The sequence below is a fragment of the Aotus nancymaae genome, unplaced genomic scaffold, assembly GCF_030222135.1.
Source record: "Aotus nancymaae isolate 86718 unplaced genomic scaffold, 86718_ANA_hifiasm-v0.15.2.pri h1tg000025l, whole genome shotgun sequence".
NCBI lineage: Eukaryota > Metazoa > Chordata > Mammalia > Primates > Aotidae > Aotus > Aotus nancymaae.
In genome coordinates, this window is record NW_026988438.1 from 12,248,691 (window position 1) to 12,261,232 (window position 12,542).

General features: G+C 38.3%; 2 protein-coding genes across 7 annotated transcripts in view; one reads left to right on the forward strand and one right to left on the reverse strand.

Annotated features, from left to right (window-relative positions):
* Window positions 1-9,715, forward strand: part of COL28A1 (collagen type XXVIII alpha 1 chain) — a 201,272-nt gene extending 191,557 nt beyond the window's left edge. For all 6 annotated transcript variants that reach the window (XM_064380376.1, XM_021674199.2, XM_021674202.2 and 3 more), the window contains 2 exons: window positions 5,672-5,810; window positions 7,735-9,715. In XM_064380376.1, coding sequence (XP_064236446.1) covers window positions 5,672-5,810; window positions 7,735-7,907 — 312 coding nt within the window. In that variant the 3' untranslated portion in view covers window positions 7,908-9,715. The remainder of the gene's footprint in view (window positions 1-5,671; window positions 5,811-7,734) is intronic.
* A 55-nt stretch (window positions 9,716-9,770) lies between these two features.
* On the reverse strand, window positions 9,771-10,403 carry LOC105716183 (small ubiquitin-related modifier 2-like). Its single transcript, XM_064380295.1, is given in 1 exon segment — window positions 9,771-10,403. A coding segment is annotated over 1 exon segment (297 nt). The 3' UTR covers window positions 9,771-10,106.
* Window positions 10,404-12,542: the final 2,139 nt, after the last annotated feature.

Genomic DNA, 12,542 nt, shown 5'->3' on the forward strand with positions numbered 1-12,542 from the left:
ATTCTTGGGGAGAATCAATCAACAAGGGAGCCAGACAACTTGACGGCTTCGGCTGTGGAGCCAGCTGGCAGTAGAATCCCCAGAGCCAAACTGGAGAAATTTTGACCCACACTCGTGGGAAAACGCTAAGTCTTAACACAAGCACTAATGCAAATGATCATTAGCATTCATCCAGAGAAGACATATGCTCAGATTTGAAGACTTTGTCTGTAATATATGCAAAATTCTGGGTAAAAAAATATGAGGAAAATGTTTGGAAATCAGAAAGGAAAAGACCTTTTGGATGTGGCACCTGATCAGCAATCCTCCTTAGCTCATGCATGCATGTTCTTGGGATATTGCACTGAGTCTGTTTTCCTCCCCTTAAAGATCAGCTCAAAGGCTGAAAGAGAATGGTGATAACATGTCTGCTTGACCAGCTACACAGAACAGCTCTGGACTCCAGGTGTCAGCCCTCGTGTGCCCCTAGACTCCTCTTTTGCGCCTTTTACTATAGTGTCCCTGCTTGGAGCTGAAGTCATCCTTCTTTCCCAGGGCAGGCCAGTGTGGTAGGAGTAGAGGTGCAGAGCACAAGTCAAGGCAAGCTTGTGTTTTCGGATCTAAGATTTATTAAAAAGACTAGAAATACAACAAACACCTCACTGAGTACTCATCCCCCAGAAGTAACTAGTGTTTCCATTTGTTCATTCATTCTTGCTCCAGATAAAGTCCTAGCTTTTTCCCTCCAGAGCTCTTTTTCCTCCTCTCTCCGGAGGTAACCACTATTGTGAATTGGGTGTTTATTCTGCCAGTCGTTCATGTTGTTGAATCCAACTGTTAGAGTTGGAAAGTATGTTAGGGCCTAATCTTTTTTATTTTAAAAATGATGATGTTAAAGTCTAGAGGAATTAAATAGTGCAAATTTATCTCTTTCTCTTTCGTTCTTTGCATATCCTGATTAAGTTCAATCTAAAGATTAGTATAACGAAAAGATTAACCCACTGTGAATTTATTCAATGGATACTTTTTGCTGCCTGTTCTATGCTATGGAGATAGAAAAAAAAAGAGGTAGAGAAAGAAGAAAAGAAAGAAAGATATGACATAATTTATCTTATCAGGGAAGTGGTGTTTATACATATGAAACAATAAATAAGATAGTGGAGGGGAGGAAAATTTTTCTTTTTCCTCTACCCATCTTAGGATTATTAGCTAGGGCCTTGTAAATTAGACTGACAAAAGACAGATTAACAATAGAAAAGCGCACAGAAGTTTATTAACATGTAGATATACACATAGGAGCATGGACATGAGTAGCTCAAAGGGGTGGTTAGCACTTGGCCTTATATAACATCTTTTTTTTTTTTTTTTGAGACAGAGTCTCTCTCTGTTACCCAGGCTGGAGTGCGATGGTATGGTCTCAGCTCACTGCAACCTCTGTTTCCTGGGTTCAAGTGATTCTCCTGCTTCAACCTCCCAAGTAGCTGGGACTACAGGTGCTTGCCATCACACCTGGCTAATCTTTGTATTTTTAGTAGAGACAGGGTTTCACTATGTTGGCCAGGCTGGTCTCGAACTCCTGACCTCATGATCCTCCCACCTCAGCCTCCCAAAGTGCTGGGATTACAGGGGTAAGCCACCACACTCGGCCCTACATAGCATCTTAATGAAAGAACAATAGAGCTTAGAGGAGTGACAAGACAATGGAAAAGGACTTTCTAGAGCAGCAGATGGTGGGAAGGTAAATCTACATGTGAGCTAATGGAAGATAAGGATTAGTGAATCGTTTGTTATGTACAGTCCTGCGGTGTGTCTCTGGGCTAAGTAAGGGTCTAGAGTCCTCTTGAGTTATTTACTCTGATTTTCCTGATAGAGAGGAGGGACATCTTTATGAATGTATATCCTGCATTTAGACAAATGAGCTTGTATCTACTTCTCAATTGCCTTTAGTTCAAAATAATCAATGTGCCAAAGTGGTGTATTTTGGGAGGCATATTCTGTTATTCTTCAATAGGATAGAACTAAAGGCTAAATTCTACACAATCCATGCTAAGTATAGAAGAGTCAGAAGGCACTGTGCATCATCTAGAAGAGGAGAATCAGTACTGACTGGGTTATTGGAGAAGGTTTTGCAGATGGAGACCAATTTTTCCTAGGCTGTGGTGGAAAGGTTGATATTGACAGCCTGAGGCAGAATAAAGAGGAAGAGCGAATGAAAGGGAATAGTGGAAAGCAAGGTTAGAAAACTATGCAGGAGGCTGGGCATGGTGGCTCACACCTGTAATACCAGCTACTTGGGAAGCTGAGTCATGAGAATTGCATAAAGCTGGGAGGTGGAGCTTGTAGTGAGCCAAGATTATGCCACTGCATGATCCAGCCTGGGCAACAGAGCAAGGCACTGTCTCAAAAATACAATACAATACAATACAATACAATACAATACAATACAATACAATACAATACAAGTTATAGAGTCACAGTGAAATATACAGAATGATCATAATATAGTATATTTTACAATAGCATATAGCATAGAAAACCAAACATACAGTATTTTTTTGTAAAAACAAAAAAATGTATATGCACATAGAAAAAAAGACTGGGGAAAAATACACCTGAATACCAACAAGGATTATCTTTAGAAAGTAGAATTACTTCTGATTTCTATTTTCTCTTTTTAATATCCACATTTTCTAAAATTCCCTTCAATTAACATGCTTGCTTTTGTAGTAAGGAAATTATAAAAATTGCAAGCCATAATTATGCATTTGTTGAAATAATCTGACATCTCACTGAGCCAGAAAATTAATGAAATTATTTTCATTTATTAAAGTTAATTTTGCTTGTCTTGGAATCTGTGGTGTAATGTCAAAATTTCCAAATGGTTATGTGATTGAGAAAGAAAACACACATTCCTAAACTTAGAAGAGGTAAAAAATAACTTCTGAGGACTCAGGACTTGAACAAGGTAAAGACTTGAAGGCTGAGTTAATTCCTTGAAGAAAACCATACTGCTTAGCCCATCTCTTCAATGGAACATTCTCACCTTCTAGACCATATATCTGACGTGTAGACTAATGTCAGTTGGCTTTTATTAAGTGTAGACTAATGTCAGTTGACTTTTATGTTTTTATTTCTTGCTTGAAATTAAATACATGCAGGCAAAAAACAACACTACTTTTCTTCCTGAAGGTTTGATACTAGCTTACCAATAATTTTTGGGAAGTTTCGTAATTGTTTGTAGCTTTGTATCCCACTACCCAGTGGAAAATAAGAGACCCAGTGCTGGGCTCAGGAGGCCAAGGTGGGAGGATCATTTGAAGCCAGGAGTTTGAGACCAGGCTGGGCAACATACCAAGACCCCATCTCTATAAAAAAGAAAAAAGAAAAGAAGGGACCAAGAAACTTTTCCTCTAGCCTTAAATTCTCTAGTATAATGATTATTTTTAAAAGTTCACATTTAAATTGCTGTATGTGCATACAGGATTATTCTGAAAGAAAGATGAACCTCAAGTAATCCATAATTTTTTTTCCCCACTTGTACCAAAAGTTGTGTTTAGGGGGCAGTGAAAAGTTCCTCTTGTATTTAAATTGTGTGCCCTTTATATAGGGCTAATGACCAATCCTAATGGAAATCTTTGCTCTGAGTCATCTGATAGTAATTTAATCACTGTGAAAAATACACATATGTGAGTAATGGTACTAATAAGTTTTTTCCTTGTGTGTCTGTGCACACACACAAAATCAAAAGCAATAGAACAGCTTAGGTGGCAGAGGACACAGCACACCAGGATACCTGGGTAAAAAGGCATAAAAAGCTACCTCAGTCACAGATTTGACTATTTAAATAAATAAACAAAAAAGCAAACAACAAACAAACAAGAGAAACCTTGGCAAGGATAAATAACCAAGTGCCAGGATTCAGGTGAATGACTGATTCAACTGCGTACAGCTGGAGTCCAAGGAAGAATTTGAAAAAGAATAAAGAATACAATTATTCCCATAAAAGATTTGTCTAGCTCCTGGCAGTTGTCAAGAATAACTGACAAGATTTTTTTTTTTTTAAATCATACTTTAAGTCCTGGGATACATGTGAAGAACATGCAGGTTTGTTACATAGATATACATGTGCCATGGTGGTTTGCTGCACCCATCAACCTGTCATCTACATTAGGTATTTCTCCTAATGCTATCCCTTCCCTAGCCCCCTATCCCCACAACAGGCCCCAGTGTGTGATGTTCCCTTCCCTGTGTCCATGTGTTCTCGTTGTTTAACTCCCACTTATGAGTGAGAACATGTGGTGTCTGGTTTTCTGTTCCTGTGTTAGTTTGCTGAGAGTGATGGTTTCCAGCTTCATCCATGTCCCTGCAAAAAACATGAACTCATCCTTTTTTATGGATACATAGTATTAGATAGTGTATATGTGCCACATTTTCTTTATCCAGTCTATCACTGATGGGCATTTGGGTTGGTTCCAAGTCTTTGTTATTATGAATAGTGCTGCAATAAACATACATGTGCATGTATCTTTATAGTAGAACTTAAACAAATTTACAAGAAAAAAACAACCCCATCAAAAAATGGGTAAAGGATATGAACAGATGCTTCTCAAAAGAAGACATTTGTGCAGCCAAAAAACATGAAAAAATGCTCATCATCACTGGTCATTAGAGAAATGCAAATCAAAACCACAATGAGATACCATGTCACGCCAGTTAGAATGGTGATCATTAAAAAGTCAGGAGACAACAGATGCTGGAGAGGATGTGGAGAAATAGGAACACTTTTACACTGTTGGTGAGAATGTAAATTAGTTCAACCATTGTGGAAGACAGTGTGGCAATTCCTCAAGGATCTGGAACTAGAAATTCCATTTGACCCAGCAATCCCATTACTGGGTATAAACCCAAAGGATTATACATCATTCTACTATAAAGACATGATTTTTTTTAAAGTAAAATACCTTTCTTCCTTGTTTTGTTAGATATCATAAATTTGGAGGAAACTTGGAAGTGTTAGTCCAGAAAATTTGCTTTTGAAATGAAAATCCTTTGTTCTTTAGATATGAAACATTTCTTAGAGCATTTTAGAAGAATCCCCATCCTATAACATTTGGCATTAGCTGGGGTCTGATAATAGGAAGAGCAGGCAAAGGTGTCTGCAGCTGAAATTTGGGTAAGCGATCAAAAAGTGATTGGTGTTGTTTTTATTTCAGCTGTATTATTGTCGTCTGCTACCCTAATTTCCAAATTGACTGAGTTCATGGTAAATATTTTGGACTATATTGTTAAGATGTCTAGTGTTAGGAAATGGAGAAAGGCCTAAAAATGTTAAAGAAATGAGTGGTTATTTTCTTATATCAGTGGCTAAGAAAAGAATGAAAATAAACTCCTCCCAACCTCACATCTTTCACACGTGCTTTGGATGTCCCAGCACTAAAGCATCTGTGCCTGGAGATGGGCTGTGTGTGTGTGTGTGTGTGTGTGTGTGTGTGTGTGTGTACAACTTGGGTATTCAGGGATGCATGACACAGAGGAGGGGCATTATTTTCTGAGTTTTATTTGAAATAGTTAATATCAGACAGCTGAAGAAACACAACATGGCTGAACTTTTCCTTAAATGTTCCCAAAAGCAAACTAGTATTTTTTTTACTTGATATTATCAGAAACACAAAGTGTGAATTTTTTTGTGTAGTTGAGTGTCACCAGAGACCAGGATGAAGAGAATAAGGCTCCAGAGCCAACCTGGGCTGATGCTGTGCCTGCCACTTCCTCATCTGAGGCCACCACTGCCCCCAGGCCACTGCGCAGCTCCCCTGTGGTTGGGGCAGAGGGTAGGTAAACCAGAACTCCAAGTGCCATTTTGATTCTACAGCCAGAAAATTTGGTGCACAAAGGTAAGAGAGATCTGCCAATCTGCCACTGTATCTACAATGTGAGGAAGGCACAGGGTTACCCAGAGAGAAAATGTTATGATTCTAAAGCTGGACAAAATATAGTTTTCATTGGACTATATGTAGAATTTGAAATCTGGCTGGCAGTGGAGTAAATTTGGTCTATAAAGAATTTCAACGCTCTTATAGTATTTTTTATTTTAATTTGAATGCCTTTAGAGGGGATCATGTTCTCCTGTTTGCCATAGTCCCTACTGCTTCCTGCTGTCTTACATGTGCCCTTCACACATGTAGGCATTTGAATTTTTGAAGCTTTTATTGCACAGGAATGAGAAACAAGCTAAAATCTAGATTCTGATTCATTAACATATTTTCTATGAAGTTAATATCTATTAAAAATATATTATTATATACATATTTTCTGTAGAACATGAGAGACTTTTTTGTGCTCAAAGGAAGTTTAGATTAGCTTGAAAATGAATTACACAATATACATTATTTGGTTTTGTTTTTAAGGGCAGAGGTAGTAGAAATCTATGGCTCATTTCCATTAGGTCTAGGGAGTCTTCATAATAGAGGTAGATTAGATTAAGTTTTAGAAAATAAATGAACCAAGGCATGCTCCAAATCTGGGGAAATGTTTAAGGAAGATAGAGAGAGGGCTGGTTTAGGTATTGCCAAATAAAGCTTACATATAAGTCCCAGACAGCAATTATCTATTTGGTTTTTTGTTTGTTTGTTTGTTTTTTGGCTTCTCCCACCTTGGAATCACTTCTTCAAGTAGGAAATACTAATCAAGGCACTCCGGAGTACCACACAATAAAAAGGAATTTAGCAAATGAGGAGCTCCATAATTAAAGGAACCTTATTAGGACAATGTGTCTTTGTTGTTATAGCTCTCCTATGCTTTTTTATAGTAGATATATTTCTACGATAAGACTGTATGATAACTATATGATATTAGAAAATCATACCATGTTTTCAGTGTCCTGCAAGAGCTGTTGTTTTCTTTTCTTTTCTTTTTTTTTTTGAGATGGAGTTTCACTCTGTCACCAGGCTGGAGTGCAGTGGTGCAATCTCAGCTCACTGCAGCCTCCGCCTCCCAGGTTCAAGAGATTCTTCTGCCTCAGTCTCCCAAGTAGCTGAGACTACAGGCATGAGCCACCACACCCAGCTAATTTTTGTATTTTTATTAGAGACAGAGTTTCATTATGTTGGCCCGGATGGTCTCAATCTCTTGACCTCATGATCTGCCCACCTCAGCCTCCCAAAGTGCTGGGATTACAGGCGTGAGCCACCGCACCTGGCCTTAGAGCTGCTCCTTTAAAAAGATAATTGTAATACAAAGAGAGCCACTCATTTTACTTTTTGGGTTTTTTTTTTGGTAACTTAAGGAGTTTTTCTTTCATAGTGGGCAATTGCATGTGATCTTGGTGGTTCTTTCTGTGAACAGACTGGGAGGAAATGTGAACGGAAAATGGAAATAATTTTTATTCCAAATATTAATTTGATTGTAAATCAAATCTAATGTAAATGAAAGAAGTCCTGTCTTTCTCCTGTTAACTAATCCCCGCAAAAGTATTAGCCAGTGAAGTCTCACTTAGGCTTTCAGGAAAATAAGCATTTTTAATACGATTTCATGAAGACCAAAAACTTTCATGTTTTCAAAAGAATTAATATCTAGTGGTAGAGTTTCAGGTGGTGAGGGAAATATTTTGGGTTTTAGGAAATCCTTCTTTCACTTACTTAGAACCGTATTTTCTTGGTTGGTCTGAATTACAGATAAAAATCTTTATAAGATTTTTATTTTTTATGTCTTCAATATAAGAAAAATCTGTAATACATTATCCTTTTCTCACTCTAGATCCTAGATGTTTGGAAGCCTTGAAGCCTGGAAACTGTGGTGAATATGTGGTTCGATGGTATTATGACAAACAGGTCAACTCTTGTGCCCGATTTTGGTTCAGTGGCTGTGATGGCTCAGGAAACAGATTCAACAGTGAAAAGGAATGTCAGGAAACCTGCATTCAAGGATGAGCAAGTAAACTGGCCTGTCTCTATCAAAAGCCTAGAACTCCCTAATTTCTGCATATTCACCCAGTACAAATACAGCACTGTAGTTGAGTGTATACTGAGTATTTCAACTTACCAATGTAATTGAATTCTCACTACAGCCCTAGGATGTAGGTATTATTAACCACTTACGTAGATAAGGAAGCTGAGGCTCTGAGAAGTTTAGTAACTTGTCAACTGTCACCCACCTAAAAAGTGTCAGAGCTGAGGATTTAGACTTAGAGCTGTGTAACTGCAATACACAGGCTCTATCTACTTCACAGCCTGCAACGTGATTCTGATTCCTTTCATTCCTGCTGTATGTACTATGTCAGCTCAAACCCCTACCGCTGCCCCCTGCCCATACCCCCACCCACTCACCTCCCCAACCTCCTTATGTCCCACCTACCCCAGCAGCAAGAGGTAGGTGATAGGAGGACTTTGGTGTGGAAATTAGAAATGATGGGAATGTTTATGAAGGAGTGCTGGGATAGGAGTGGGGATGGTGAGGGTAGTTACATTTTTGCCTCATTTGCCCTGAAAGCGGTAATAGGGAAAAATCAATCTGAATTAAAATTAAATAACTTAAATGTTTCACAAACTGTCACTTTGTATTCTTCCAACGTGTTTGGTAACAAAGTGTTTAATATATGTTTAAACAAAGAAGCTTTTTACACTCTTCCATTAAAATACAGTAAATCTGGGGTTTCCCTTCCATTTTATGGGAATGGAATGGGAAGGCCCGTCGGACAATCAAAAACCACTTGAAGTTGACATCCACTCTGGAGCAGGGTGTATTAAAGACAGGACTCACACTGAAAGGTGAGCCACCAAATTGAAACACGAGTAATGGAGAGTAACGAAGAATTGGCTCTGTCGTTTTATATAATACTTTTGCAACATCCCGTCTGGGAAGACCATTAGTTCTGAGCTGAGCTCAGACAGCACTTGCATATTTCATCTTACAAAACACTTTCTCCTTCTATCGGGTCTACCCTCATTCAATTCAACAGTGTAAAAAAATGCACTCAAGGAAGAAGGAGATGGAAGAATAGCCATCTTGGCAGAAATAATATAATTTTTTTTAGTTAATTAAAATTGTATTATGTAATGTTTGATACTACAAAAGAAGATATGCAATATACTCATCAATTTAAAAACACAATAAGTTGAACACCAGTGAACACATCACCTAGAGAATGAAACAAACATCACAAATTCCATTGAAGCTTCCTGCGTGGCCCTCCACCATCCCAGCCCCCTGTTCCATGCTAGAAATATCCCATTTTGAACTTTTTGTTTACCATGTCAATGTGCTGTTGACTTTTATAGGTAATTTTACATGTAAAACTCCACATATCTCTATGTATCTCTAAACAATAAATGTTTAACCTTGCTTATTTTAGAGTTTTACAAATATGGTGTCATACAGTAGTCTTCTGCAACTTACAATTTTCATTCAATGTTATAACTAATTCATATATTTTATGATATATAAATATATTTCTAAATAATTTATTTAGTTTTTTGAGCTTCAGAAAATATGCATCATAATATGTAATTTTCTACAACTCACTAGATTTTTTTTTTCATTTTAAACAAGAAGTTTATTTAAACAATGAGACGCTTGACTTGAAGCGAAAACTAGGATTCTTTTTTTTTTTGTTTTAGAGTAATTTATCCCTACTTAAAGACAGATTGCCCTACATGTAACAGCTATGTACAAAAAAGTTATAAAATTGTCCTTGGTTTTACAATGATAAATGAAAAACATTAAAAGTCTCCAATCAAACAAGGTATGCAAGGATTTTTTTTTTTTTTTTTTTGTTAAAACAGTGAGTGCAAAATAACTTACTGGAATATAAAGATAAGAGCTGAATGAGCATGCCACTAATGGAGAAAGGGGGTATTTTCACAGAATCAGTATTTTTCCCCATCCCATCTCCACTTGATGTCAATCAAAACATACCATTGGCTGTTAAAAAAAAAAAAGCAATATGCTTGTGCACATATACCAGTTACTTTATGTACAATAAAGGAATGGGGAAGGGGAAAATGAAAGAATAGAGAAAACTATTCTGTAGTAGTCAGGATGTGGTGGAACCAAATTGCAGTTTTCTAATTGAGAATGTAATCTTGGTCTTTAAAGAACAGAGTTCTGAAGTAAAGAAGCAGGTTCTCTTTTCAGTAGACACCTCCCGTCTGCTGTTGGAACACATCAATTGTATCTTCAGCCTCTAGTTCCAACTGTGCAGGTGTGTCTGTTTCACTGATTGGTTGCCCGTCAAATCGGGATCTGATCTGCCTCATTGACAATCCCTGTCGTTCATTAGTTTATTAGGCTTTCATTAGTTTACTAAGTGGTGTATGCCTCTTAAGCTTAAACTGGACCACTAAACCATCCTGCCCCACCACCACTTTCAAATGAACGTGATCGTTGTTCTCAGTCTTGACTCCTTCCTTGGGCTTTTCGTCGGCCATGGCGAGCGCCGGAGTCTCCTCAGCTGCCGCTTCACAAAAGAGGTAAAGGTCTGCACCGAACGAGCACACAAGCAGCACCAGCAACTCACTAGATTATTACATTATAATTCACACATTTTCATTTACTTCCACAGTTGTATATTTGTGTGAATATACCACTATATATATATAATCGTTGCCTCATCCATGATCAGTTAAGTTCTTCTATTTTATTTGCATCAGTATTCCAACACTGTTGCTGGGAATGCTCTTATTCATGTCTCTGGGCACACATACACCAGTGTTTTTCGGGGGTATAGTCCCCAAAAGTAGGATTGCTGGGTTGCAGAGTATGTAAACATTCAAAACCAGTATATCATATCCATTTTATTCCTGACGTGTCGGAACCAATTTATTATAAATTTCATCAGTTGCATATAAAATTCCCATTGCTTGATATTCTCATTAACACTTAGGGTTATCAGATTTCTTTATTTTGCTAGTAAAGGTGTAAAATGGTATCTTGTTTTATTTTATTTTATATTTATTTTTGAGGTGGAGTCTTGCTCTGTTGCCCAGGCTAGGGTGCAGTAGTGCTATCTCAGCTCACTGCAACCTCCACCTCCCAGGCTCAAGTGATCCTCTCACCTCAGCCTCCTGAGTAGCTTGGACTACAACCGCCTGAGATGGAGTTTTGCCATGTTGTTCAGGCTGGTCTCAAACTCCTGGCCTCCAGTGATCCATGACAGCCTCCCAGAGAATTAGGATTATAGGTGCGAGCCGTTGCATCTGGCCAGTATATTGTTCTTATTTACCTTTCTCTGGTGACACCTTATCATGTTTACTTACCCTCTGTGCTGCTGCTTCTGTGAATTACCTGCTTATAATTAGGAAAGATTTTCTTTATTAGATTTTTTGTCTTTTCCTTATTGAATTTTTGAAATTCCTGTATATCTGAAATCTAATTCTTTGCTAATTATTTGTGTTGCTAATATCTTCATAGCTTGTCTTTTTACTTGTTTATTTTTGTTTTAACAAACTCAATTTTAATGCAGTCCAATTTACCCGTATTCCCTTTTGTGGCTGGAACTTTTGTTCCTTCTTTATGCCACTCAGCCTCTCAGCCATCTTTCTCAGGTGAGAAACTTCCCTAGGAAAAAAAATGACTCTGAGTGCTGGCTCCACCTCACTAGATAATCATCTTTGTGCCAGATAACTTGTTAGGAGCCCTTAAGCTCTTTGGTGTCAGAGTCATCCAAACCAGAGTAACTCCACCTTGAATAAAGACTGCATAAAGCCAAGCCTGCTCGGTTACATTCCCAGGAAGTTAGGTACTCTTGGTCACAAGATGTTTGTGGTTAAGGAAACAAGTTAATGGTGCTAACTAATTAAGTAAGACTCAGAACTTATGGAAGTGTCCCAATAAAGAAAAAGCATCCGGCCGGGCGCGGTGGCTCAAGCCTGTAATCCCAGCACTTTGGGAGGCCGAGGCGGGTGGATCACGAGGTCGAGATATCGAGACCATCCTGGTCAACATTGTGAAACCCCGTCTCTACTGATACAAAAAAATTAGCTGGGCACGGTGGCGCGTGCCTGTAATCCCAGCTACTCAGGAGGCTGAGGCAGGAGAATTGCCTGAACCCAGGAGGCGGAGGTTGCGGTGAGCTGAGATCGCGCCATTGCACTCCAGCCTGGGTAACAAGAGCGAGACTCCGTCTCAAAAAAAAAAAAAAGAAAAAGCATCCTTAGTTTAAGAGTTTCACTTTAAAAATAATAATATACTCACAGATTCTTGCTGAAATCAATAGTTGCAGAAGAGAATAACAATGCTAATAGCCTGTTACAAGCTGATCACGAGCTTTTATAATAAAGCACATTATTTTTAGCTCTAACACCCTATATAAGCAACTATTATGTTTTAGGTAGGGGCGTTCCTCCTCTTGCTTTTTGAGGACACCCTACTCTGTAATAAAAGTAGTGCCCAATAAACTATCTTAATTTCACTATGCTTTGATACTTGCCCTGAATTCTTTATGGCATGCCATCTGTGAACCTGCTCTTAGGGATCTGGGTCGAGACCCCTTTTCTAGTAACATCGGTAATTTCTAGATGCTTAAAAAATTTTTTTTGGGCCAGGCGCGGTGGCTCACACCTGTAATC